At 51.8% G+C, this 27,364-nt stretch overlaps 1 protein-coding gene and 1 long non-coding RNA gene across 2 annotated transcripts; one reads left to right on the forward strand and one right to left on the reverse strand.

The window, feature by feature from the left end:
* Positions 1 to 3,185: 3,185 nt before the first annotated feature.
* NOVA2 (NOVA alternative splicing regulator 2) lies at positions 3,186 to 27,338 on the forward strand. The gene is made up of 4 exons (XM_036885597.2): positions 3,186 to 3,935; positions 12,273 to 12,416; positions 17,316 to 17,482; positions 25,210 to 27,338. Exons 1-4 carry the CDS (start codon positions 3,656 to 3,658, stop codon positions 26,290 to 26,292), a joined length of 1,674 nt encoding a protein of 557 aa, XP_036741492.2. The 5' UTR covers positions 3,186 to 3,655; the 3' UTR covers positions 26,293 to 27,338.
* LOC130680935 (uncharacterized) lies at positions 23,275 to 27,364 on the reverse strand. Its single transcript, XR_008993982.1, has 3 exons — positions 27,328 to 27,364; positions 23,859 to 24,051; positions 23,275 to 23,422 (listed from the first exon to the last, which is right to left on the reverse strand). It is a non-coding gene; the product is annotated as an uncharacterized LOC130680935 (long non-coding RNA).

Here is a 27,364-nt window from a genome sequence, read left to right on the forward strand (position 1 = left end):
ATGCCTGAGGTCACCTGGCTGGAAAGGAGAAGAGCAGGGCTTGAGCCCCAGCCAACCTCCCTCCTGAGCCTGCCCACTTGCCCTGCCTCTCCTAATTTGCTGCCCACCCCCACAGAGCACCCAGGTCTGCCAGCCGGCCCTCAGAGCCCCCAGGCACAACCTGCCTTCTAGGCCGTCCAACACCGCAGCTGGCAGTATTATTTGAACCCCCATTTGCAGGCTTGAAAACTGAGACTAAGCAGCATTTCCAAGAACTCCCCGTTCTATCACACTTCTCCAAACCCCCCTGTTTAAGAGGCAGGGGAGAGAAATGGCTAAGAACATGTCTTTGACTGCCTGGGTTCAAACCCCACATTTCAAAATTTTATAGCTGTGAGATCCCAGACCAAGCTCCCTGGGCCTCAATTTCTTTTTCTGCAAAATAGGAATAACAACAGTAGCTACCCATGAGGCCATGCTTAAGATTAAATAAGTTGGAATACATGCAAAGTTCTTAGATCAGTGGCCATACCCCTCTGCTGAGAATTGTCCCAGCAGCCCTATGTAATTAGACTACGATTTGCCCCCCAGCTTTGTCACAGAGAGGGGGAGGCCCTTGACTGAGCTCATACAGATAGAAAGTGGGAGAGTCAGAACGTAAATGCAATGTGCCTGAGCTTTTAAGCACTGAGTCACATAATCCTTTGGGGTATTAGTACTGATGGCAACAGCAGTAACATTTTCCGAATTAAGGGACATGAGCCTCAGAGAGGGTAAGGACATGCCCAAGTCTCACAACTTGTAAATGGCAGAGCTAGGATTCGAACCCAGGCTTGTGTGTGTCCAGACGCGGGCTGACCTTTGCCCCATGAGCCCCCTCCATAAAGCTCTGAGGGAACAGGAGGAAAAAGCAAGTTGAGGGCTGCCCTTGCCCCAGCACCGTCCGGTGGTCTTGGATCCCTGGCTCCAGCCCCTGCCCAGCCTAGGCTAACTCCTTCCCTAAACACTCTGGGGTAGGGGTACTGGGGTAACACAGATGATGGCAGAGGGTGCAGTTGCCCCCTCAACTGGCCTCTGATTGGGGCTCTGCAGTCCCCCAGGATTTGGTGCTTGGAAAGCTGACGTTCAGTTGCTATGGCAATGGGTTTGGGGCGGTTGCCATAGCAGCAAAACTAGCCTGGGTTTAAAAATATCTAGGAGGAGGTTTGTGTTTGTGTGTGAGTGTGAGTGCGTGACCACCCGTGCTGTTGTGTGTGTCCAAATGGGAGGGCTTGGTGGGGGGTACAGCTGGGGCTGCAGGATGACTCGGTGGGGGCTGAGCAGCACACGGGACTCCATGTGTGCCGTGTGTATCACTGAGTGGTCTGTGAGGTACCATGCATTTTGCACAGTAGACTACCAGGGCCATGTGTCTAAATGTGTGTGATCACCCACACTTCTATATTTTCGTAGAAGACATGACTGAGTCTGTTTATCAGTCTATATATCACATGTCACTAACATGTATGCCTTATGTAACATAGGCTGCTTATGCCCTGTGGCTTGGATCATATACTTGTAACTTCTCAGCGTGTGTGTGGCCAAGTGTGGAGTTGTTTTGACTCTGAATATGTGCACCCGGGGCATACTCAGATGTTAGATGTTCAGTGTGTGTCTATCTATTTGTCCTAGAGAGCCTGTGGTGTGGCTTTGGGTCTGCACGACCAAATGTGTGTTCATTATGCATTATGGGTGAGTGTGTGTGTGTGTGTGTGTGTGTCTGTGTGCATGTCTGCCTGTGCCCCATATGTAATATGGGGTGTGCCTGAATGAAACTGTTGAAAGTGTGCGCCTGTGGGTCTGCAGGAGGGCCTGTGTGACCGTGTGTGTGTGTTGTGGGGGGAGCTTCACACCCTACTCCATGGATGTTGGGATACGTACTTGTGTGCCGTGAGTGTATGTGATTAAAAGGTCTGAAAGGTGTGGATCTCGGCCTGACCCCAGTATCTTCCTGGATCCCTCTCGCCTCATCCCTGTCTCCATGGCGACCAGCTTCTCAGCTCCCTCCAGGAAGATGGAGTGGGAGGATCCAGACTGCACTGGACCACAACCCCCTTCAATCCCCTTTGGTTCTGGGGACAATGGGGGGAGGGGACAGATGGGCAGCCACCTTATCCACCCCAGGCCATCTGCTACCCTCCCCATCCAGGGACCTGAGACTACAGCAAGAGAGGGCCAGGACTAGGATGGAGCAGAGGAAGAGACCCCCTAACCCCAGCTGCCAGAGTTACTCCCATTCAGCCTCCTTTGAGCCTAACTTTGCTTCTGGCTGACCCAGGAAGGAAAGAATCTTTGGGGACCAGGAATCCAGGGAGAAGAAAGTTCATGTATCAGAGAACATTGAATATTTGCAATGATCCACTCCAAGAAAGGGCTCCCTACTTCCAATGACTTCAGGCTCTGAAGTTAAACTTGTCTTGTGTTCAACTCTCAGTTGACCCTCTGCCTAACTCTGTGCCCTTGGACAAGCCACACTCCACCTTCCTGGGCCTCCATTTTGTCATCTGAAAATCAGATTTTCTTCATGACATAAATAGTAATACTCTACAAAGGCCAAGACTGTTTTGTTCTGTCGTATCCCAGCATTTGTGACAATGCTGGCGCTTAGTAGGTGGTTCATAAGTGCTGTTGATTGATTTTTGAGTGCCAGCTGGGTGCTAGGCTTGGTAGCATTTGCTTTAACCCTGATGTTCATTGAACTCAATCCCCTGAGCCCTTGTACTACCCCTGTGTTGATTCTTGAAGAAGTCGATGAAAGAGTTGAGGGGGAACTTCCCAGCTGTCAGGGGTGGGAGATACGTGAAACGGGACTTACTTTGACCAAGTGATGGCAACTCACTAAGGCTCAGTTTCTTCATCTGTAAAAGGGGATAGTAAGATTGCCTCACAGAGTTGGTTGTTCTGTGGGATTAAATGCGATTACGTTTATGAAGCTTACTTAGTTTACCTGGAACGTAGTAAGTGCTCAATAAACGTTCGTTACAGGTGAGGGGTGGGAATGGTATGGAGGAGCCCAGGGTCCCGAGGGCAGTCTAGGGGAGCCCAACCCAGAGGGGCGTAGCCCAGGCTTCAAGGGCAGGCCAATGGGACCGCGGAAGGGCGTGGTCCTACCGGCATGGGCGTGCCCTCTCGCGGGTGGGAGGGGCCAGGCCGCTTTGGGAGCCTCCGGGAAGAAGATGCTCGGGCCAACAGCCTCCGCCAGCCCCGCCGCCGCTGCCGCCCGTGCCCGCCGCCCCCCGGGTCCCCACTAGCGGCCGCCTCCGCCTCCCACCTCCGGCCGCGCTCCTCCGGCCCCCCGCCCCGAACAGGGTCTGGGGGGCTCGGCCCTCCGTCCCAGGGTGCAAAGAAGGGGGTCCCGTCCCCCAAGTGGCGCAGCTAGTCCCCGGCATCTGTGATCTTGAGAGAGACCCCACCCCTCAGTTCTCTACGGGCCGTATTGGAGACCCCCTCTGCTCCCCATCCTGCTCACATCCGCTCTCCAGCCTCTGTCAGCACCCCCTCCCCGAACCAGTTCCCTCCCCAACCCCTCCCCGGGGTTCCCCCTCCCCCACACCTCCGCCGCCGCCCCCTCCCCCCTCCCACATCCCCTTCCCTCCCCTCCCCCGCCCCCCGCCCCCACTCCCCGCCCCCCCCGACCATGAGGATGATGGCCGCCGGCGCGGTGCACGGCCTCTTCACGGCCTCCGCGGCCCCGCAGCCGCCGCCGCCCCCGCCGCCGCCGCCGCCGCCGCAACCCCAGCCTCCCCAGCAGCCGTCGCCGCCGCCACAGCAGCCGCCGCCGCCGCCGCCGCAGCCGCCGCAGCAGCAGCAGCCGCCGCCCCAGGCCCCCCCCATGGAGCCCGAGGCCCCGGATTCCCGTAAGAGGCCCCTCGAAACGCCCCCCGAGGTGGTCTGCACCAAGCGCAGCAACACGGGAGGTGAGAAAGGGCTGCGGCTCGGTGGCGGGGAGCGGGCAGGGGGCCTCGCCTTTCTCCATCCTCCTCCCCCGCCATGGCAGGTGCAAGGGCTCTGGAGAGGCGAAGGACGACCCTCCCTAGACCCGGGGACCAAGAGGGGACTTGGGGAGGGGGCCGGATCGCCACCACCTTTCGCCGCTGCCCAGGGCTGGGAGCTTTGTTTGCGAAGAGAGGGGGTGGGGGGGAGGGGTGGTGAGTGTCCTTGGGGGGGGCGCAAAGGATGGGGGGCGTGGGTCCCTCCGTGCGGGTGTCTCTCTGTCCTTGAGGGGTGTGTGATGTGACTGACCCTTTCGGGGCAGGGGTGTCCCTGGACTGGCGTGTCCTGGGCGGGCAGGGGAAGGACTAGAGGAGGCCTGTGGACCTGGAGCTTCCCAGCCGCCCTCCTGGGGGATGTCCTGAGCAAGGGTTGTCCCAGAGGGAGGTATGTGTGGGCCATGGGCGGGATTGTGCGTGGGGACAAGCTGGGTGGGTGTGTTGGGTGGAATGGAGGAAAGGGTGGGTGTGTAAAGCCAGGTGGGAGAATGTGTGGCTGGGACAAGGGTGTGTGTGGGCCCTGTAAGGCCTGGATATGTGACATTAGGGATCATGGATGTGACAGGAAATCGTGCGTGTGTATGTATGTGTGTATGTGTAAGAGAGAGTGAACTGAGAGGGGCTAGCTCCATGTTTAAGACCCTTGACGGGGTATCTGTAACAAGGAAAGTATGTGCATGTCACCCCAGAGGGGGCTGTGGCAGTGTATGTCACAGAAGTGAGAGGGTGTGTGTGACATGCAAGGGGGTGTGTGGGGGACGCTGAATGGGCCAGCTCTGGGAGCCATGAGAGCTGTGTGGATGGCGGAAGGCAGTAGCCGAGTGTGTGTGACACAGGCGTGTCTGGGGTGGGGTGGCAGCAGGAGAAGCTGGTGAGGGTATGTGACAAGAAAAGGGTGTGGGTGTGACTCCAGAGAGGCTGTGGCTGGGTGTGACACATGGAGGTGTGCAACAGTGACATCAGAGGGGGTGTGTTCGACAGGGAAGGTGGGTGTATGATGGGAGAGGCTGGGGCTGTGGATGAACTGCACGAGGGTGTGTAACGAGGAGAGGGAAGGATGGATGCCCGTGTGACAGGGAACAGGGAACGTGTGCATGTGACAAGCACAGGGTGTGAAAAGAGAAGGGGCGTGTGTGTGTGTGTGTGTGTGTGTCTCCCAAGGTTGTATATATGTGTAGCAATGGGAGGGCCGTGTGTAAAATGGATGAGTGTGTCACAGATGTAGGAATGATTGTATGACACAAGTGTGCGTGTGTGTGTGTGATGGCTGCGTGTTTGACAACACAGAAGGTGTGTGTGTAAGACAGGAGGGACCCTCACTTGTGTGTGTGACCTGAGCTGTGTGTACCAGAGAATAATAAAAGACAAGCCGGGAACTCTGGGAGCTTGTCTTGCAGAGGGGACTGGAAGAGCATTTGTTGGGGTCCTCAGAGCCCAGCCCATTAGCCCCTGAAAGGAGGGAGACCCCAGAACAGACAAGGCCCTCCCAGCGGTCACCTTGGCCCAAATCTCTGCTTCCTCTGGCCTTTTCCTCCGGATGGGAGAGAGATGACCTCAGGCAGAGCGCACCATTCCGGGCACTGTAGCTGGTGGGGTGGGGACCTGCCACCTCCTTCCCTCCTAGGAACACAAGCTGAGTCTCTTCCTCTTATCCCAGCCCCCTGGCCCTGTCCAGGTGGGACAGAAATGTGGGACCCCCTGGCTGCCTGTGAGGGTGTCCAGCAGAAACTGGAGGAAAGGGAAGTCGGGGGAGGGGGTGGGAGGGAATTTCCTGTCCCTCTTCCTGCTCCCCCACCCCCAGCACACACATGAATGTGTCCCCGCAGACTTCCTTCCCTCCTTCCTGCCTCACTGCCATTCCCAGCCCTGGAGAGGTTTGGGGACCCAGGTGGCAGTCCACACGCAGCCCCCTGGTGGGGGTGGGGGGTGTCTCATCCTTCTCTTAAAGGGGCTGAGTGGCCCCAAATCTCATCACTCAGAGCCACACAGCCTAACAATGGTGATGCTGCCAAGGACAGTCTAGTCCAAGTGCTCAGTACCTGCTGGGAGTCAGGCTCTGAGATGCAGGTTCATCCCCCAGCAACCCTCAGGGGAGGTGGTTTGAGCTTTTCCAGAGGAGGAAAGCAGGCTCAGTGAAACGAAGCCACTTGCCTAGAGCCACAGAGCTCATGAGCGGTGAAGCTGGCATCTGTCAAACACCGAACTGCCCGGCTTTGCAGCTCATGTGCTTAACCACTGTGCGTCCCGCCTCCCTCAGCAGCAGGGAAACTAGGATGAGCCCTTAGGGGCCCTCTCCTTCAGACTTTTCCACCTCTCCTCCCAGTGACCCGTGGGGAAACTGAGGCCTGGAGATGCAGAAGGACTGCCCTCCATTTACAGAAACATACAGAGCTGGGCAAAGGTCCAGAACTTCCATCTCCAGATTGAGGGGACCCCTCAGTAATGCTCTCCTGATTGTGGGATGCTGGTCAGCCTCACCCCTTTTCTGAGCCTCAGTGTCACCACCTGCCAAGTGGGGAAATACAATAATCAGAACAATAATAATAACAGCTAGCAATATTATTGCTTAATGCCTGACATGTAACATTTCATTTAATTCTCCCAACACTCTGTGATATAATAATAATAAATTATAATAATCTCTAGCATTTATGGTCTATAGTGCTCTGGGAAGTATTATGGAAAATGCTTGGCAGGGTCCAATTATTTAATCTTCACAATTGGATTATGTTACCCATTGATTACAGATGACGAACCGAGAGACAGAGAGGTTATGTCATCTCCCCGAGGTTGGTCAGCTAATAAGAGGCAGAGCTGGGAGTTGAACTGGGAAGACTGACTCCACTGTGTGGCTAGACACTATAGTGAACCCTGTTTTCAGCAGAGGAAACTGAGGCTCAGAGGGGTGAGAGACTTTTCTGGGGTGAGAGTCATGGCCGAGTGAGCAGATTGAGCTCCTGCCCAAGGTGCCAAGCTGCCACTTGTGCCCATCCTCGGGGGCTGACGGAGGTGGCTTCTGGGCACCACACAGGGCAGGCAGCCGCTCCTGGGAAGGAGACAGGCACCAAGGACAGGAATAGTTGTGTGAAAAGGCTGGATGGAAACTCCAGTTCGGAAGTCACTGGGGAAACAGGTGACCCACTGGTGGGACAGTTAATGTGAGTCTCCCTTGAGTACACGTGATAACTTGTAAGGTGCCACTAGACTGGCCCCCATGTATTCCCACCTCTCCTGACTATATTCTCACCTCTGTCACCCCCATATATACAGAAATAGCAGCTTCTCGTCCCCGTACACACACCTCACCCCCACTGTAGCTCACACCAGCTAGGTCTTGCTCCCAATATCACTCAGTCGTTAACACACAGATAGTGTCACAGAGGTCAGAGCCCTAGAGTGAGACCTTCCAGGGTTCATCTCATCAAAGCTACGCTCTTGGTGTGGGACCCTCAGGCAAGTTATTTCTGTGCTCTAAGCCTCAGTCTCCTCATCTGGAAAAAGGGAACCATAAGACCTACCTCACCGTTTCTGGGCTGTGACGTGGGTTAAAGGAGACTGTGTATGTGAAGCACGTAGCCTAGGGCCTGGCAGATGGTGCACTCTATAAACAAAACCTGCCACCCTTACTCTTACCAGTACCCCCTGAGGATGTCATAGTCCAGTCTCACCATCCAGCAGGGATTCGCCACAAAGAAATCATATGCACCCACCTTTCTCACTCAGAGACAGTGTCACAACTCAAAGACAGCCTCACACCTTCCCTTCAGAAGCACGCCCCAGTTGTATTACATTTCTCACGCGAACGGGCAACACCGGTGTTCACAGAAGGACTTCCCGCGCCTGACGTCCCACCGTCCTCAACCACATGGCTCCCACACTGCAGCGCCACCGTCTCTGCGACGACATCGACACCACAGAAGCCTGTTCACATCTCCACAGAACACATCAACACTTCCACCCTGACCCCCAGACAGGACCAGATACCCTGAGTGCAACACCCCAACTTTGGTTTTCCCCAGACATACAGTTACCAGACCAACACCCCTTACAACGGACACTCCTTCAGCTCTGTTGTCATTAATGACCCCCCTCCACTCCAGACCAGAGCCGCCTTTCCCAGTCGACTCTGTCAGTAAAGAATGCCACTCCTACCACCGCACCCCAAATTACTTATGGGGCAGGGATGTATTTGTTGCTTTTCGGAAACCTCCCGAAGCATTTCTGAGGATGGTGAGCATAAACAGGAATGGGAGAGGAGAGACTCAAGGTGACCAGGAGAGGAGAGACCGCCCCTTCCTGAAGTGGGAAATGCCTGAAACTGCGGCAGGAGGGAAACTGAAGTTGTCGTCTTTAGCCCTTCAGTCCTGGTCACAGGTAGAGAGAGCTGCCTGCACCCAAAGGGGAGAGCTAAGTGTGTGAGGGATGGGGTGGTAGGTGGGCACAGAGTTTTGGCATCTAGATTCTACTTACGTAGAAGGAAGAACTTTTCACAGGCAGAGCCTTGGTTGCCCAAACAAGGCTGGAGCGTGTGAGGCCTGGGGGCTCCGGGTTCAGCTGAGGGCACGTGTGCCCTCTTGCTGCAAGGCAGGCTGGGAAAGAGGCCTGACTTCTTCCCTGGGGAAGGGGGACTCAACATGGTGGGAAATGCCCCCAAACAGGAAGGACACGCAGAAGATTCTAAAGCGGAGCAGAGCAGTGTGGTGGGCAGTGGGGAATCTTGGGACCTAAGAGTTCTGAGCGCCTGCAGGCCAGAGATCTCAACTGGTCACTCTCCATGGAGACTGGCCCGAGGAGGGGCTCCCTATTTCTACTAGCCTGATACAGGGACCACGGAGCATCTACAAGGTGGTCTAAGGGGGTCAACAGACAAAATTTTGGCCATTGTGTTTATATTATATGCTTTAGGGGGAGGGACATAACCAGCCCTTCAAATTCTGATTATAAGCAGTGATTTTTATAAGTCCTCTTCAAAGAGATGCATTTAAATGTAGGAACTGGACCACCTGTCTTGTTCCCTCCTTTATCCCAGCACCTAAAACAAGGCCTGGCACGTAGTGGGCACTCAGGAAGGACTTGGAGGAAAGAGGAGAAGGGAGGAAATAACAGTACAGAGGGATGCCACAGGATAAAATTCAAGAAGGTGATGAGGAAAAATGGAGCTGGTTGTTGAGGCCCGGGTAGGGGAGCAGCATCTCACCTCTGTCAGTGTTCCTCTCAGAGAAGCAGAGAAAGTCCTGGGCAGCCCCTGGGGAAGACAGTGACCCCAGTGAGGTTTCCCCTTCTCCTACTTTTCCACAAACCCACAAACCTCGAGAGCTCCTTTCCTGGTGCCAGACACTGTAAGAACTTTGCTTGTGTTGAGGAATTAGGTCATAATAATAATGACCATGATACCAAATGTTTCTCAAATGCTCTTAGTGCTCAAGACCATTCTAAGTACTTTACAGCTTATTGTTATTTAATTACAGTAGCCCTATGAGGCAGTGCTGTAGTGTGCCCATTTTACAGGTGAGAAAAGTGAGGCCCAAAGACAGGCAGTGACTTGCCCAGGGCCACACAGCCTGTCAGTGACAAAAGTCACTCCCGCCTGGGGCTCTCTTCTGCCCTTACCTAGGGAGATGCTCAGACAAAGCCTGGGGAAGTGTGAGACAGTGTGCTTAAAATGGGGTGTGTGGGGGACATGCCCAGTTCTCTGCAGAGCAAATGAATCCCAGGGGGAAGAGTCCCTGGCTGGAAAGAAGGTAGGAAATGAAGTCAAAGAAGCAGAGAGAGGATGGCATCCTTCTGAGAACACCCTCCTCGCCTTTCTGAGCCTTGCAGAGATGAAAAACTGCCCTCCCCGCCCCCATCTCTGTGACAGGTTTATGGGAGGAGACAGGCAAGGGGCTACCTTTGTGAGCCCAGAGAAGAAAGTGAATTCACGGGGGGTCCGATGATTGATGGGAAGGCTCCCTGGGAGGCTAATGACCTAATAGGTTTAATGGTCTGATTAGGCAAGTGTAAGAGGATTGCCTTGGGCTCAGGGAAACTCCTTAATTCTGCACCCCTCCCCAGGCCTGCAAACCCACATCCAGCCCCTCGCCCTGGAACTCCCATCTTAACCCATCAGGGAACTCAGAACCTTCAATCTTGAGGCGTCACGTGGAAATGGGCAGGGCCTACGCTGCCCTGCCCCCACTTTTACCAGAGCAGTTTCCCTTCTATCTGCTCTGTATGTTGGGGTTTCATATGAGACATCAAAAATAGGTTTCCTTTGCTTAAAAGAAAAAATTGAAAAACCACTGGGGGGTTGGTTTAAGACCTTAAGCTTTGGAAGCAGAATGACCTGGCTCCTCCCTTCCTTTCTCGGGTGTTTATTGCGTGCCTACCATGTGCTGGGCACTACACGAGTCCCTGGATCGCAAGGGTGAGCTCTAGTGACAAAAATCACATGACTGCTGTGGTACATTGCTCTGAAGACAAGGAGCGGGGGTCCATCCCCTCTTCAGAGTTAAAGGAAAGCTTCAGGGGGAAAAGCAGTATTTGCATGGGGACTTGAAAGACAAGAGGAATTCACTGGGGAGGGGAGTTCCAGGCAAAGAGAATGTGCAAAGGCCCTGAGGTGGGAGGGAGGAGGAAATATTTGAGGAACAAAAGGGAAAGTGTCTTGTGAGAATAGAGGAAGATGAGGATGTGAGACTGGAAAGGTGGATGGTGCCAAATCACAGGTTATACTGAGAAAGCTCTCGAACTCCTATCCCGGGAGGACTTAGGGGCAGCAATTTGGTTGAGGTTGGAGGGGTTAGGCATGTGCCTTGAAGCTGCATTAACAAAAAGACTGGTCCACAACAAAGAGTGGACACAGCCCCACCAACAGCTGGCACCACCTTACTGCCTCTGCGCTTGGAGACCGTCCTCGAGCACCTGGTGTTGTCCACCAGCAGTAGAGTGTTAAACAAGAGAGGGCTGACAAGGAAGCAGGATTGCACTGAATCTCATGGCAGCCACTGTCGTGGTGCCCTTGGGCTGATGACCTTGGGCTGGTGCTTTCACTTTCTGCCTCAGTTTCCTCTGGGGTAAAAATGGCTCAGCCTGCCCACCTCATGGGGAGGCTGTGAGGAGTGGATGAGGTCAAGCTTGAGCCTAGCGACACTGGGTCGATAGTGAGGTTGAGAAGTCCGAGTCCAGCCCTCCTCTGCTCGGTGCTGCCACCACCAATCAGATCCAGGCAGGCTCACTGCCGTCACCTCCTTGCTGGGCCCTGCTCTCAGGCGGCAGAGGGATCTTCCTGAAACCCAAGGCAGACCACATCCCTCGTCTGCTCAGAGCCCTCCCACGGCTCCCATCTCACTGGGAGTAAAAACCAAAGACTTCACCGTGGCCCACAGCCTCAGCACCCCGTCATTACCACCACCCCTCCCAGCCTTCATCTCCTCCCGCTGCCCTCCTGTCCCCAGCCACCAGCCACCTCACTCTCCCTCAAACAACCCAGTCACAATCGTACCCCAGGGACTTTGCACTTGCTCTTCTTCCACGTAGCCACATCGTTCCCTCCTGCACAGCCTGGAGACAGTGGATCATAATGGTCTGGAGCGTGGACTCTAAAGCCAGTTTGGGTTCAGATCTCAGCCCTGCATCTAGTAGCTATGCGAACTGGGGCAATTATTTCACCTTTGTTTCCTCATCTGTAGAATGGAGGCTTTTTTAAGTACTGGTCTTACAGCATCGGTATGAAAATGAACTGGTATTTGCAGAGAACAGTATCTAGCACGTATTAGGTGCTGTAGAAGTGTTTGATAAAGAATGCCACGTTCTTGGGGAGGGCTTTCCTGGCCGCTGGATCTGGCATTGCACCCACTATGTTCCTCAACCCCCTTTCTGCCTCTTGCTTTCTTAGTAGTTACCACCATCTGACATAAAACATACTGTCTGTGTCCCCCCCTTGTAGAAGAATGAGCTTTTGGCTGAATCACTAAAATTCTTTTGGCCTTATTTGCCTCATTTGCCCACAAAATCAGGGAGCTGTGTCTGTTTTCTTCATGGCTGTTTCACTAGACCGGTGCCAGTGCATTGTAGCAGGTGCTCAGTAACTATTTGTGGAATGAATGAACGAATGAGTGATTTGCATTATTTTCCTTACTACTATTCTCGTGGTCATTGCTCCTATTTGTTACTGTGATCCAGCATTTTCCTGTGCCCACCCCATGCCCCTGCCTCCCTGGGGGTCGCCTCCAGAAGTGAAGACCCCTCCCTCTTGATTCCCCTCCCTGCTGTGTGCCCCTGCAGAGGAAGGCGAATACTTCCTGAAGGTGCTGATCCCCAGCTACGCAGCAGGCTCCATCATTGGCAAGGGCGGGCAGACCATCGTGCAGCTGCAGAAGGAGACAGGAGCCACCATCAAGCTCTCCAAGTCCAAAGACTTCTATCCGGGTGAGCCTGGTCTCGGGACTCTGCCCTAGACTTGTCCCTCCCTCCTGGGCCCACGAGGAGGGGGAAGGGCTGCCCTAGGAGCAGTGATAGGGTGGGGAACCGCCCCTCCCCCCTAAGGGGATGTGGCTGCCCTTGGCCCCAGGGGCCAGGCCCGAGCAGATGGGGGTGGGGGCAGGGCAGGACAATGACTGCTGCATATTCATGAGCTCATTTGCATGATGCGCTGGCAGATGTGCCCCTTCCCACACACCTGCCCCTCTGGGTCAGTTGGAGAAGCTGGAGGGGGTGGACAGGGAGGCAGGTGTCAGGGCATCCCCTGGGACTTGGGGGGCCAGGCATCCATGTTACTACCCCACTCCTTTACCCTCACTCTTTCCCTTTGGATTCTCTGTCACCCCATCTTGCCCGATCTGAGTCTTGCTGGTTTTCTGTGTCTGTCACTTTCCACACGTCTTTTTCATTCTGTCTTGGGCTTTCTTGCTCCCTTAGTCTCCATTCCCATCGGCCTCGGACTCCTGCTCTTTTTGCTTCTGTCTTTCCGGTTCTGCCTGGATGGTCCCCATCTCTTGTCTTCTCAGGCTCCCATCCTCCCTGTCTCCCCATCTTTTCCTTTCCCTCCGCCTCTCATAATCTCACATTTTTCTTCCTCTTGCTCTCTCACGCTCCCTTTCTTCTCAATCATCCACTCAGCCCATACGTAGTAGCACCGCTTAGTAGGGTCATCCCACCTGGGATTGCCCTCATTTCCTCCTGCCTGTGCTTGTTCATCTCTCCCTGTGTATTTCTTTCTCCTAAGTCTCAGCTCCTTCGTGTAGTTTTTTCCCCTCTCTCCAAACCCAGTCCTTTTTGTACCTCTCCTCTGACTCTCTCTCCCCAACCATACATTTTTCAAGACCCCTCCACTCTGTCTAATACCCCTCAATATCTCTCACCCACCATATCTCCTTACCAAGACAATGCCTGTGCTAGGCATCTAGGAATCCAGGGAAGGTCCCCTGAATTGCATCCTTGGTCCAGCGCAGGTTCTAGTTCATTCTTAATCCCCTTGGATTTTTTAGGTCAAACACCAGAACTGGAGCCCAGGGTCAAGACACATTATATCCTCTCTCTCTCCTCCCTCCACCCGCCTGCCTCCATCTCACTAAGCAGCTTTGGCAAGAGGTTTAGAGAACAGTCCAGGGAACCAGGCACCCCACCCCTTCTCTCTTCCACCCTGGCCCAGTTTTCCCCCATATGCCTCTAGCCCACAAGATACAGATAAGACCGCTGTTTGGGACATTCATCTGAGGACACTTAGTTCTTTACCCTGGGATCACATTCTGTGACATGAGACATGTCATCCCATCCCAATTCAGTGACACATCCTATAGGCCAGGCAACTGAGAACGCCAGAGGTTGGGACAGTCCGTGGCTTTCCTGGGCCAAAGACTATTGAGATAAGCCACGTGAACCAGCATCTCTCCCCAGGACAGGCATCCAGCTCCCTTCTGCACTCCTGACCATACGGCATGTGCCAGTTCCTGGCTCAAGAGATGCAGGACACAGCCCCCTGCTTCCTAGTCCCATCCCTAGGACTTCCCTCCACTCCTGACTGACACCCTTTCATTCATTCATTCAACACATATTCTCTGCACACCTTCCAGCCCTGTGCTGGACAGAGATGGGGACACATCAGTTACTGAGATTCCCTGCCTTTGCCCTCACAGATCTCAGAACCCAGGAGGGAAGACAGACCCAGCACCAGTGGTGGCCTAGAATGGTCAGGGCTGGGATAAGGAAGCCAGAGGATGGTGGGAGCCCAGACAGGGCACCCAGCCTGCCCTGGGGAAGTCAGGGAGGGCTTCCTAGAGGAGGAACCCAGAGCAATAAGTAAGAGTGAGGTAGACAGACAGCAGGGAAGGGTGCTCTAGGAAGATGAAATCACGTGTTCAGAGGCTAGAGGGGTAGTTTGTATAGGGTGACTGAAGCGTAGAGAAGAAATGAGAAGTGCCTGGTGAAATTGCGAGGGTCCTCTATGCCCTGTAGGTTCACACACACACACACACACACATACACACAAACTGCACTTGTGAGTCTACGACATAAAACAAAAATCTACCTGGCCCTTAACCCCAAGGGAGGGGCAGAATACACAAAGGATGTCCTCTTTTGGTACAGGAAACCCCAGGCCCCAGGTTGAATCCTTCCAGGTCATATATGGAAAAATCCAGACCCAGAAAGAGGCAGGTACCAGCCCAAGGCCACATATACTCCTGTACACCCACCCAGACACTAATGATTCTGAGCCTCTCTGATTTTGAGCATCTGCCTTGACGCTCTGGGTCCTATCCCCAGAAGACATATGCTTTTAAAAAAATTGTATTGATTAATAACGTATTTGCACTAAAGTGCAAAATCTTAAGTGACTGCTTAATGTGCATGCACATTCTTTTTTACCATAAAAAATGCAGAGGAAAATTGCAATCATTTTATGTGTTCCCTCAGCACACACACTACAAGCACCCCAAATTTAGCACAGGGGGTTCAGGAGCTAAAAATCCAGACCCTGAAACCATATACCTAAGTTCAAAACCCTAATGTTTTGTGCCTGACTCAGTGAACCTGGCCAGATCCCAAGCCTCCTCTGTACCTCAGTGTCCTTGGCAGTAAATCGGGAATAACAGTATTGCTCACCTCATATGTTAAGTGACAAAAAATATATGAAGTGCTTAGAATGGTGCCTAGTGCTTGGTATTATATAAGCACCAGCTGTTATTATTGGACTTTCTTTCGTGGTTTAACTGGGCCCACAAAGCTCCTGTGGGTTCTAGTTAAGAGCTACGGGGGGTGGGAGATCACAGACTCCCTGAGCTGGACAGGAACCTTGCAAAGATAGACTGGTCACTTCAGTCAGGCTCTCCCTGGGGCCACCCTGCCCCCCCAGTTCCCACCCTGACCCACACCCTTTCCTATTTACACCCAGACGGAGGCAGCCTGCCCGCTGACTCACCCTTGGCTCAGACCAACCCATTGTTCTGGAGTGAAGGGGAACAAGAGTGAGGAACAGTGGCCCAAAGGAGGGTCAGCTACAGAAGTCACCCAAGACAGTGACACCCAGACACATGGCAAGCCTGGCATGCAGACCGAGCAATGGCGAGCAGGTGGTGGCACCAGCCTGCTGTACTGGAATGCCCACAGTACAGTGGACACTCACCTCAAGTGTCCCAGACATGCGGGCGCATAGAACCTGGCACACATTCAAGACCTTGTACAGACCCAGGGAGCTAAGCCATCCTGCAGACAGCCCCACTCAGGGAGAAAGACGTGCAGGCTGCACACAGCAGACGTGCTCAGCTCACCCTGCCGCTCACATTCTCCCACCAGCCAGTCCTGGTAGTCTCCTTTGTCTGGCTGTAATGTGTACACCCAGACACACACACGATCACTTGGTCCTCCAGTCTTACATCCTGACACTTGAGTCTGCCTCTCCATGTCCCTCTTTCTCACATTGACACACACCAGTCATAGAGTCTTGTCCGTCTGTCCGTCTCCTGTGTACACACTCATACACATCTGCACTAATACCACACCCCTAGAGGTGTCTGGCTGTCTCCTTTACTCACTTTCCCTGTACACACCATGCACCAACACACTCACCGTCATACCGTGTCAATGCGCATACATTTGTTATACAACCTAGATGCCATTTCGTGAGGTGGTTTCTTTCTCTCAAACTCTCCTGCACCCTCAGTCTCACACATAGCGTACATAACCTTGAACATCGTCGTGACCCCACAGTCTTTCCCATGCAGAAGAGTGCCACAAGCATCCTTGCTCGAGTCACTATGTCATATGGTCTGTTTATATCTCAGCTTCTCCTGTTCTTTCTTATACACACATACACAGGTAAAGATAATTTACCCACTCCTGCCCAAGTGTATACATGCATGCGTGTGCATGCACACACACACACACACCACTCACCCAAACAGCTTCACAGATATACTCACACTGGTCACAGTGTCATCCAGATTCTCCCTCCCATACACATATATCCCAACACCACTCAGTTAGGTTCTCTTCTCCCTGCTGCCCCTCCCACTCCCTGCCCAGTCCATATACACACACAGTAAGGATGCCTAGGTCAGAACCACAGCCAATATCTGGAAAATCTCCAGCAAAGGCACTCACCCCACCCTCTCTTCTACATCCCCCAATTCCCACTCTTCCACAGTTCCCTTTGACCCACTCTGCTCTCCCCTGTCCACACCTCTGCCCGCCCCCACCCCTCAGCCCTCCATCTGGTGGGTCCAGGCAGGCACTCAGGCCTCTCTTTGGCTTCCCCCATCCCCCAGCCCTTCCCCATCCTCTCCAAAAGCCCAGAGGCCTTCGCTGCAGGCTTTCAGGGGTTGCCATGGCAACGGGGCCTCGTCCCTCATCCCCCTGGGGGTGGGCTGAGGACCGGGCCAGCCAGACCGATAAGGGGGTTCCAGTTACTGTGGCAACCGTTGCAGGCCTGAGCTCTCAGCTTCTAGAAGGGGGGTGAGGGGGAATCGAGTGAATGGTTGCCAAAGCAACCGGGAGCCGGCAAAGACTGGGAAGAAGCAGCTGAGCCCTGTCTCCCCTGCCCAGGGCTGCTGTGGGCATCGCAGAGCACTTAAGCATCATTCTTCCATCCCCTGGGGTTGTTTTTGGAAGGGAGATAAAGGACAGATTATAAAACTGGGATTCCATGCGCTCTCCCAGCTACCCAGCATGGCCTGGGAGCCCATGTCAGCTTGCCCAGGCTTAACATGTGACCTGGGGCCAGTTTAAGTCCAGTCTATGGACATCAATTTTCTCTTACGATTAAATGGGGCCTGTCTTTCAAGAATGTCCCCATTCCTGTCTGATAAATGTGCCCTCTCCCTTGCTCAACAGGAACCACAGAGCGAGTATGCCTGGTACAGGGCACAGCAGAGGCCTTGAATGCTGTGCACAGTTTTATTGCTGAGAAGGTCCGAGAAATCCCACAAGCGATGACCAAGCCTGAAGTGGTCAACATCCTTCAACCCCAAACCACAATGAACCCTGACAGAGCCAAGCAGGTCAGCAGGGCCAGAGACGGGGTTTCTGTAAAGCTGGTGAGCTTCTGGAGAAGACAGTTCTCCCACATCTCAGTACTAATGGGGGTTCAATGGAATAATGCTGATAAAACGTTTATTCAAGTACAGGGTATTGGTTAATAGTATTAGGGAGTCAGCCTAGGGACTCCAGATCTCTTGGGCCTGATTCAGAGAGTGAAGGTCTGGGGAAATTTGGCCCAGACCCCACTGTGTATCCCTCCTTCCTCGGATCTTCAAGATCCTCTCCTCCCTTCTGTCTCATCCTGGTGTCTCAGAGGAACCTACTTCCCGCTTCCTGTTCTCACCGGAAGTGACCTCAATGATAGCCCATTCATATCCAGAAGAGTTTAGAAATGGCCTCATGCTCTCTCTATCCATCAATTACTGAATGGGAGTAGCCACCATTTTGGAGAAATGGTGTTTTGTTAGTGAGAGAGGGGGCAGATCTCTGTCCTACACAGCCCTCTCTTGGAGAGATGGAAGGAGGAGGGTAATGCCTCTCCTTGCCTCAGCTACAGGAGAGTGGTGGCGTAGGGGTGTGGTAGGGGGTGGACCAATCGCTTTCCGGTGCTCTCCGGTTGCCATGACCAAATGTGCCAGGACAGGTGGGCTTGCTGCAAAGCCCCTGGCTGTGCTGCCAGAATAAGAGGTGAAGGGGAGGGGAGCGCTCCCGGCTGCGCACGCCCATTTTCTCTCCCATATACATGTGCACACACAGGAGAAGCCCCAGGCAGGCTGACAGGTCACTTGTGAGGCCTCCCTAACCTCTGCCTAGAGGCAAAGATGAGAGAGAGGCCCTCGGTAAGAGGAACTTGGAATTCTTGGGAATTCTTGCTGCCCTGAGGTGGGGGAGACCACGGACCTGAGTTCCGCTAAGCTCATGAAGGAGTGGTGGGCGGAAAGCCCTGAAGAAGGCTGCCTAGCCAATCAGTCCCAAAAGAGTCTGAAGGCTTGGAGCGGCAGTGCGGGTGCTGTCCTTGGTGCTGAAGCGGCTCCGCCAGGCCTCTTCCAAATCCCTTTCCACCAGGAGGCCACAGTTTACCCAGTTTACAGGAAAGTGGGAATATTGCCTCTTCCCTCTGCCTTGGTCACAGCCACAAAGGGCTTAGGGTTCGTTAAGATCTTGCACATTTGACTGAGAAAATGGGGTCAGTGCTATCTGCCCCTCAGTCTCAAGTCTCATCCCCTGCGGAGATAGTGGAGTCAAAAGGTTATAGAGTCAGGATTTTTCTTCTGCCTTGTTACTAGGGGGCTCCAAAGAATGAGAGAGACCATGGCTGAAGGTTTAGTCTCTGGAATCTTACTCTGTTGAGTTGAATCTTACTCTGATACTTCCTACGTGAGTGACCTTGAGCAAGTGCCTTGATTTCTCCATGCCTCACTTTTCTCATTTGTCAAGTGAGCTTCATTATGGTACCTGCTTGAGGCCGGGGGTTAGTGTGTTTTAAAAGCACTGAACACATGTGCCTAGACAGTTTTCAAAGAACGTTAGCTGTTGTGATTATTGTGACAGGATTTTTGAGTCAGGAGACAGGCCTCCTCCCTTTCTACCCTGGACTTGCTGTGTTACTCTGGATCCTCTTCCTTCTGCAAGTCCCAGTTTCCCTTCCCTTACAGCACAGAAGCTGGGCCAAACCAGGGATTATAAATTGAAATGCCTCCAGGATTCAGAAAGGGAATGGAAAGGACTGATGTCTATGGCCTACTCATAGAGATGTAATGCCGTCCCTAAAAGGGGCAGCTGCTACTCAGTTTCATTCGGTTCTTGCCTTTTGGGAATGTGGACATAATGTTGCTACATCTTCCAAGCTTTTCAAAAGAAGCCAGAAATATTTGAAATCAACTAGTTTTTAAAGGTTGGTTCAGTTTCACTATGTGGTTGTAGACTGGCTGTTGTCTGGGGACCACCATTTTGCCACCTCTAGACTAGACTGGTAGTTTTCAACCCTGTCTGGTATCTGAATCATCTAAGTACCTTAAAAGCAGATTCCTGGGTCCCAGCCTGGAAACACTGGATCATAATTTCTGGGGATAAGGACTGGGAATCCAACCATGGACTGTGGCCTGGGATCATATCCTGGCTCCACTATTCACTCTCTGTGTAGCCTTGAGCAAGTTCCTTAACCTCTCTGTGCCTTCCTTTCCCAATCCATAAAAATGTGCTAATAATAGTACCTCCCTTATAGGGTTGTTGTGAAGATTAAGTAAGTTACTATATGCAAGTGTTGAGAAAAGTGTCTGGCAAATGGTAAGCACTGTTAGCTACTGCTGCTATATTATTATTACTGTTAGTGTTTGAAAATCTCCACAGACTTGTAAATCACTGGGACAGATGGTCTCTGAGGTCTTCCTAGCTCTAAAACTCCCACAATTCTATAGCTCTGGGATTCCAAGACTCTAGGCATACATTATTCGAAGATACTACTATCCAGTATCCTGGGACTCTAGGATTCTGTGATTCCTCACCTGCGATCTCTCAAGATGCTGTGCTTCTATAATTCAGACCCGTTATGAAGGCAACTACCATTTCTGAGGGCTTCCCATGTGTCGGGCACTAGGCAGTCACTGAAGTCATTGAGTAGCCTCGACTACTGTATGGAATAGCTGTGGTTTTGTCATTGTTGGAGTTGAGGAAACTGAGGCACAGAGCGAGCAAAGGCGTTTGCTCTCACCGTTTCTTGGTGAACACCATTACTTGGGTGGAAATGTTCCATCCTTCCCCCTTTCCTCTGAAATACTGAGGCTGTGAGATCTGGTTTTGTACATCTGTTCAAGCCCCTTGACTTGTCACTTTTTTTCCTGATGATTTTTGAAAATATAACAGCTATATTAAGATATAATTCATATACTTTAAAGTTCACCATTTTAATGTATACAATTCAGTGGTTTTTAGTATAGTCACCAAGTGGTGTGGTGATCACTGTATCTAATTCCAAAACGTTTTCACCACCCCAAAAAAGAAGCCCTATACCCAATAACAGTCACACTCCATCCTCCCAGCTCCCCCTCCCAGCCCCTTCCAACCACTAATCTACTTCTGATGTCTGTGGATTTACCTATTCTGGATATTTTATATAAATTGAATGATAGAATATGTGGCCTTTTGTGTCTGGCTTCTTTCCCTTAGCATAATATTTCAAGATTCATCCATATTGTAATATATCAAAATTCCATTCCTTTTTATGGTCAAATACCATTTCATTATATAGATATATTACGAGAGTGATGTAATAATCCATTATATGAGTGAATGGATTATTTGTCCATTAGTTGACAGACGTTTTAGCTATTATGAGTAATGCTACTATGAACATATGTGTGGACATATGTTTCTAGTTCAGGGGTAGATTCCTGGGTCATATGATAAATCTATGTTACATTTTTCGAAAAACTGCCAGACTGTTTTCTAACATGGCCATACCACAAATAGGGGATTTAAATCCAGGTCTGCCCACTGTATCAATGACAACAAACATTTCTTGAGTACCTACGCTGGGCACATACAAGTTGCATATTCATGTGGTACCTATGTTTGGGATAGAGTAGGTGCTCAGCAAACGTTGCTTGTTTGAGTGACTAGATGATGACATGCCCACAAGGGCTGAGCAGGAATATACCTAAGGGGATATAGCCAGATGTGTCCTGGCAGTGGTAAGTTCTGTGAGTCACCAGAAGGGCAGCCATAGCTGTTTTGGCTCAATGTGGCTGTGCTTGAATCTCAAGCTCATTGCTTCATGAATGATCTCAGTTAGGCCTCACGATAATACTATAGAGGAGGTATGGATATCCCCATTTTACAGATGAGAAAACTGAGTCTCTAAGAGATTAGGTCCCTTATCCAGCATCAGTAGTGGAGCCAGGATTCAAACCTGAGCAGGTGTCTCCAGAGTCCAAGGCATCTTTTCAGGGATTTGTGTGCACAGACTGCAGACTGGTGGCCCACCTGCTACACAGTGGTTCTTAGACATTTTGAAGAGGTGCCAATATTGAAAACCTAAGATGCTGCACATTTTACAAATCAGAATTTCCAGTTAACCAGAAAAGTCAGATTAGGCTGAGTCTGGTTACCCAAATGCACAGCACCCTACCACAAATGTATACACACATACACACACACACACCACCAGGTGAGATACACCTGGCTGCCTCCACTTGATACCATTCCTGCTTGGTCCTGTGGCTGTGTCATCAGTCATTCTGTCACCCAACCGTTCATTCACCCACCCTCAGCTCACTGTGTTGTCAGCACTCTTCTAGGCACTGAGAACCCGGTAGTGAACAATACAGACAAAAATCTCTACCCTTGTGGATCTTAAATTCTTTCATGGGGAAACAGAAAATAAACAAGTAAATAAGTAAATGTATAGGATGTCAGAGAGTGAAAATACAGAAGAAAAATACAGAGAAGCGGGTAAAGGAATATTGGGTCGTATTTTTTTTCTCCAAACTTTCTATTTTGAAAATGTTTAAAGAATAGTACCATAAACTCCCTATATACTGCACTTAGATTCCCCCATGGTTAGCATTTGCTTTATTTCTTTACACACTCACACACACACACACTGGTTGGTCTTTTTTCTTCCTTTTTATTGGTTTAGGGTTTTCTTGCTGATCCATTTGGAAAAAATAGACCTCATAACTGTTCACCCCCACATACTTCAGCATATATCTGCCAAGAATAAAGGTAGTCTCCTATATTATTACATTATTATTATCACACCTACAGAAATTTACACTAATTCCATAGTATTATTTAATAAAAAGTACATAATCAAGTTGCCACAAAATATTCTTTATAACTAAGGGTATTTTCCTATCCAAGATTCATTCAGTGCTCATGCATTGCGTTTGGGTGTTATACCTCACTAGTGTTTTGGTAGCCTAGGATAGATTGTGAAGGCAGAGCCAAAAGAATTGCTGATTGGATATTGAGTATGAGTAACGACAGGACCCCTAAGTCTTGGGCCTGGCTGGTAGATGGGTGCATTGTCCCTGTGCTGAAAGGCCAACCATGGTAGAAATACATGTGAGAAGCAAGAGGAGGAGCTCCATTGTGGATGCACTAAGTTTGAAGTGACATTCAGCCTCGTGCTAGAGATGTGAGGTTAGCAGTTGGATATGAGTCTGGAGGTGTCTGTGCTAGAGACATAAAATAAACAAACAGGGAAGGCCTCTTGGAGGAGGTGCATATGTGCAAAGACCTGAATGAAGAGAAGGGTGAGCCTACTTTTCTGGGAAAGAGCGGTCCGGGTGAGGGCCAGCAGGTACAGAGGCCCTGAGTCTGGACTGAACTTGGAGAAACAGGAGGGAGTCCAGTGTGTCTGCAGTGGAGTCACAGAGGGAGGGAAGGGAAGAGTTGAAATCAAAGGGCTCAACAGGAAACAGAGCACGTAGCACAGCAGCTGTCAGACTTGTCAGTGTCCTCTTCTCCTACAAACATTTTCCCATGCCCACTTTACTCTCTGGAATTAGGCAGATAATATAGATAAAAAACATCTGAAATCATTTGATTTCTTTAACAGTCTTATTGAGATAGAGTTCACATACACACGATTCACTCATTTAAAGTATGCAGTTCAGTGGTTTTATGTTTAGTTGTGTGTCCAACATCACAGTCAATTTTAGAACATTTTATTTCCTTAAAAAGAAATCTTGATCCCCTTAGCTACCACCCCTCAGTCCCTCCCTGTGCACCCACCCCTAGTCCTAAGCCACCATCAATCTACTTTCTGTCTTTATAGATCTGAACATTCATATAAATGGAATCATACAGTATGCAGTCTTTGTGCCTGGCTTTGTTCACACGGCAGAACATGTTCTGGGTTCACCCATGTTGCAGCAGGCATCAGTACTTGGTTCACTTAAATTGACTGCCAAGTAATATTCCATTGTACAGATGTTCATTTTCTTTACCCTATAAGGCTTTTTTAAATAAAATAAAAAGAAGGTGATTTGTGGTAAAGTAAGATGAATTTTAATGTGTTTCAAATTCCCAGCCAGGACCAGAGTGGAAGAAATAAGGACATAATCAGCGGCTCAAATGTGACGTAGCCTGAGGGAGGAGACAGTGGCGAAATCAGTAGTCTGGAGTGTTGGAGACTTAAATGATACAAGTGGCATTACTACCGATGTCATGGCATTCTAAAACGATGAATGACTCTTGGTAAAGTTCAGAACAAAACAAAGTACAATCTTCCCTGGAGTTATTGATAGCTGCATCCCTGGAAGTTTCCAATTTAAAACCATGTCAACAAATCCTTGGTACTTACATGTATCATGGAGTTCAGTTCTGGTCTCAGATTTATGATCAGACTTTTCACCAAATGAATGCCGGGGACATTCAAAAGTCATATAGTACCTGGGCTAGTTCCTGCTTGTGAGGAACTGATTCCATGTTAAGGAGTACAGACATCTGTGGTCCTCCCCACTGATTGTCCTCGGTTGTTAACTGCAACAAAAACTGCTCCCCTTTCCCGAACACCCCTGGGGTCTGGCTTGGGCGTGGAGAGGCGAGGCAGAGGTGAGTTCTTCAGCGGGTAGAATCCACAGGTCTGAGGGGAATGGTAAGGATGGAGAAGAAATTTATGTGTAAAAATGCTCTCAGAGATGTGAAAGGAGACATTTAATTTTTAAATACCCACACTGGAATTGACATTAATCAGATTTGTGGCTGCAAGGAATGGGCTGCTCTGCAGCAGAGATCAGTTTTCTCACCGCCTTCTCAGACATAAGGTTTTATTCGCTTCATTTTATAGATAAAACAACAGTAGTACATTGCTAAGGCTGCCATAACAGAGTGCCACAGACGGAGTGGCTTAAACACCAGAAATTCATTTTCTCACGATTCTGGAGGCTGGAAGTTTGAAATCAAGGTGTCAGCAGGGCTGGTTTCTTGGCTCGTAGATAGCCACCTTCCGTGTCTTCACATGGTCTCCGGCCCTCCCTCTCTCCCCATGTGTGTCTGTCCCCCAGTCTCCTCCTCTTATAAGGACACAAGTCATACTAGATTAGGGCCTACCCTCAAGGCCTCATTTACCCTTGACTGCCTCTTTAAAGACCCTACTTCCAAATACAATCATATTCTGAGGTCCTGGGAGTTAGAATTGAACATATGACTGGGGGTGGTGGGGTTACAGTTCAGCCCAGAACAACAACGAAGAGGTTAAGTGAGAGTGAGGTGGCTGTGTCCAGGGTGGAAAGCACAACAGATCCCAGGAATCCAGGAGGCTGGATTTCACCTTCTCCACTATCTGGGTGACCTTGGGGCAAGTCCCTTGACCCCTTAGGCCTTAAATGGCTCACCTGTAAAGTGAGACTGATGATGTCTTTTCTGGGCCTGGAGTCAGAGTACGTAATGATACAGAAGGCAGGGGCACCAGTGAAAGCTTGCAGCAGAGTCCTGGAGACCCCCACTGGGTCAGCTTTTAAGCCTGTAAGTTGCTGGATGGAAGGTCCCAGGGGCCCCAGGGGCATGGGACAGGTAGCTGAGAGGCTACTGAGGGGACCTGGAGTACTCTTTGCTTATAGCCACTGTGGGAGTATTTCAGTACTTTTAGGCAGGTCTGTACTGGTGCATACCAAGGGGGAGGCCTCATTTTGGACACGTGAGAGCCGGGACAGGAATGACTTGTGATGACCAAGGCCTAGACTAACGTTACCTTTCAGTGTCCAATTACCACTCAAAGACCCTCCCTCTTGCTCCACAACAGGCCAAGCTGATCGTCCCCAACAGCACAGCAGGCCTGATCATCGGCAAGGGCGGCGCAACAGTGAAAGCCGTGATGGAACAGTCTGGAGCCTGGGTGCAGCTGTCCCAGAAGCCAGAGGGCATCAACCTGCAGGAGCGTGTGGTGACAGTCAGCGGGGAACCCGAGCAGGTGCACAAAGCCGTGAGCGCCATCGTGCAGAAGGTACAGGAAGACCCCCAGAGCAGCAGCTGCCTCAACATCAGCTACGCCAACGTGGCCGGCCCCGTGGCCAACTCCAACCCCACCGGCTCGCCGTACGCCAGCCCCGCAGACGTGCTGCCTGCTGCTGCCGCCGCCTCAGCTGCCGCCGCCTCTGGCCTCTTAGGCCCTGCAGGGTTGGCAGGTGTGGGTGCCTTTCCCGCTGCCCTGCCCGCCTTCTCGGGCACCGACCTGCTGGCCATCAGCACGGCGCTTAACACGCTGGCCAGTTATGGCTACAACACCAACTCCCTCGGCCTGGGCCTCAACTCGGCCGCAGCCTCCGGGGTCCTGGCCGCCGTGGCCGCTGGTGCAAACCCTGCTGCGGCCGCTGCTGCCAACCTCCTGGCTTCCTACGCGGGTGAGGCAGGGGCCGGGCCTGCCGGAGGGGCCGCCCCACCTCCGCCCCCGCCCCCCGGAGCCCTGGGGTCCTTTGCATTGGCCGCGGCTGCCAACGGCTACCTCGGGGCCGGGGCAGGTGGAGGGGCAGGCGGAGGGGGTGGCCCGCTGGTGGCCGCGGCAGCCGCGGCAGGGGCCGCTGGGGGCTTCCTGACGGCAGAAAAGTTGGCAGCTGAGAGTGCCAAGGAGCTGGTGGAGATTGCGGTGCCTGAGAACCTGGTGGGAGCCATCCTGGGCAAGGGGGGCAAGACGTTGGTGGAGTACCAGGAGCTGACAGGCGCCCGCATCCAGATCTCCAAGAAGGGCGAGTTCCTGCCAGGCACGCGGAACCGGCGGGTCACCATCACGGGCAGCCCCGCGGCCACGCAAGCCGCTCAATACCTCATCAGCCAGCGGGTCACCTACGAGCAGGGAGTGAGGGCCTCAAACCCCCAGAAAGTGGGATGAGGCCTGTGGTGTATGCTCCCGCCCTCCTCCCTGTCCCCCCTCCCCCTCCGCCCCCCTCTCCCCCCCAGCTCCTGACCTCAGCTCGGTGTGGTCCTCCTGGGGTGGGGCTGGGGTAGGCCTGACGGCACCCGCCCCCTACTGGTAGTCATAGGCAGGATCGAGAGATGGCTGGGGGTGGGCCCAGAAGCTCCCTCCCCGGCCCTGAACGGACCCCTTCTTCCCTCCTCCCTATGCTTGACTGGGCCTGACCCTCCTCTTCCAGGCCCCGGGTCTGTGTGATATCTGTATATATTGCATTTTGTTGATTTTAATAGAAAACAAAGCGTTATTTTCTCTTTCTTTCCCTCCTTTTTTTTTTTTTCCTTTTTCTTTTCTTTCCTTTTTTTTTTTCCTTTTGTCTTTGGTAAGGATTTTTCCCCCTTCATAAGTTTTTGTTTCAGTATGGGAGGGGAGGGAGCCTCTGGGTCACCTAGAATGAGGGGCCTCCCCAAAACAACACCTCTCCTGCTTTCAGTTCCAGATCTGAGGCAAGTGACGGGAGTAGAGGTAGCAGAGGTGTCTGAGCCAAAATGAGGCATCTGGAGTGGGAACCCCGGAGTTCCCAGATTTTCTCAGCTACTCACCCCCCACCGGAGTTGCCCCTCCTAGATGGGACGTTTCTCTTTGTTTGTTGTCAGGTTATATTTGGGGCGGGGTGCTGCTGGGAAGGAGACCAGCTCTGGGATTGCGCCAGTCCCATGGGCAAGACTGGCAAGACTTGTGAGAGGCTGGAACAACTTCCTGTAGCATCCCCTGTGGCTTTTCCTAGAGTAATGGGAATGATGTGATGTCACAGGAAGTAGCTCCCCAGGGGTCACTTCCTGTGATGATAGGAAAGACAGGTACTTCCTCCGATGTCTCAGTGAGCCTTCCTTGAGGGTTATTTCAGTGACATCATGGGGGCAGGTACTTCCTGTAGTATCTCCGGGCTCTTTCCTGTGATGTCACTGGGATAAAGCATGCACTTCCTGAATTGGGCCGTGGTCACTGACCTACCTTCCTCCATCCACATCCCTCTGTGGTGAGTCTTGGC

Source organism: Manis pentadactyla, chromosome 15 (genome assembly GCF_030020395.1).
Source record: "Manis pentadactyla isolate mManPen7 chromosome 15, mManPen7.hap1, whole genome shotgun sequence".
NCBI lineage: Eukaryota > Metazoa > Chordata > Mammalia > Pholidota > Manidae > Manis > Manis pentadactyla.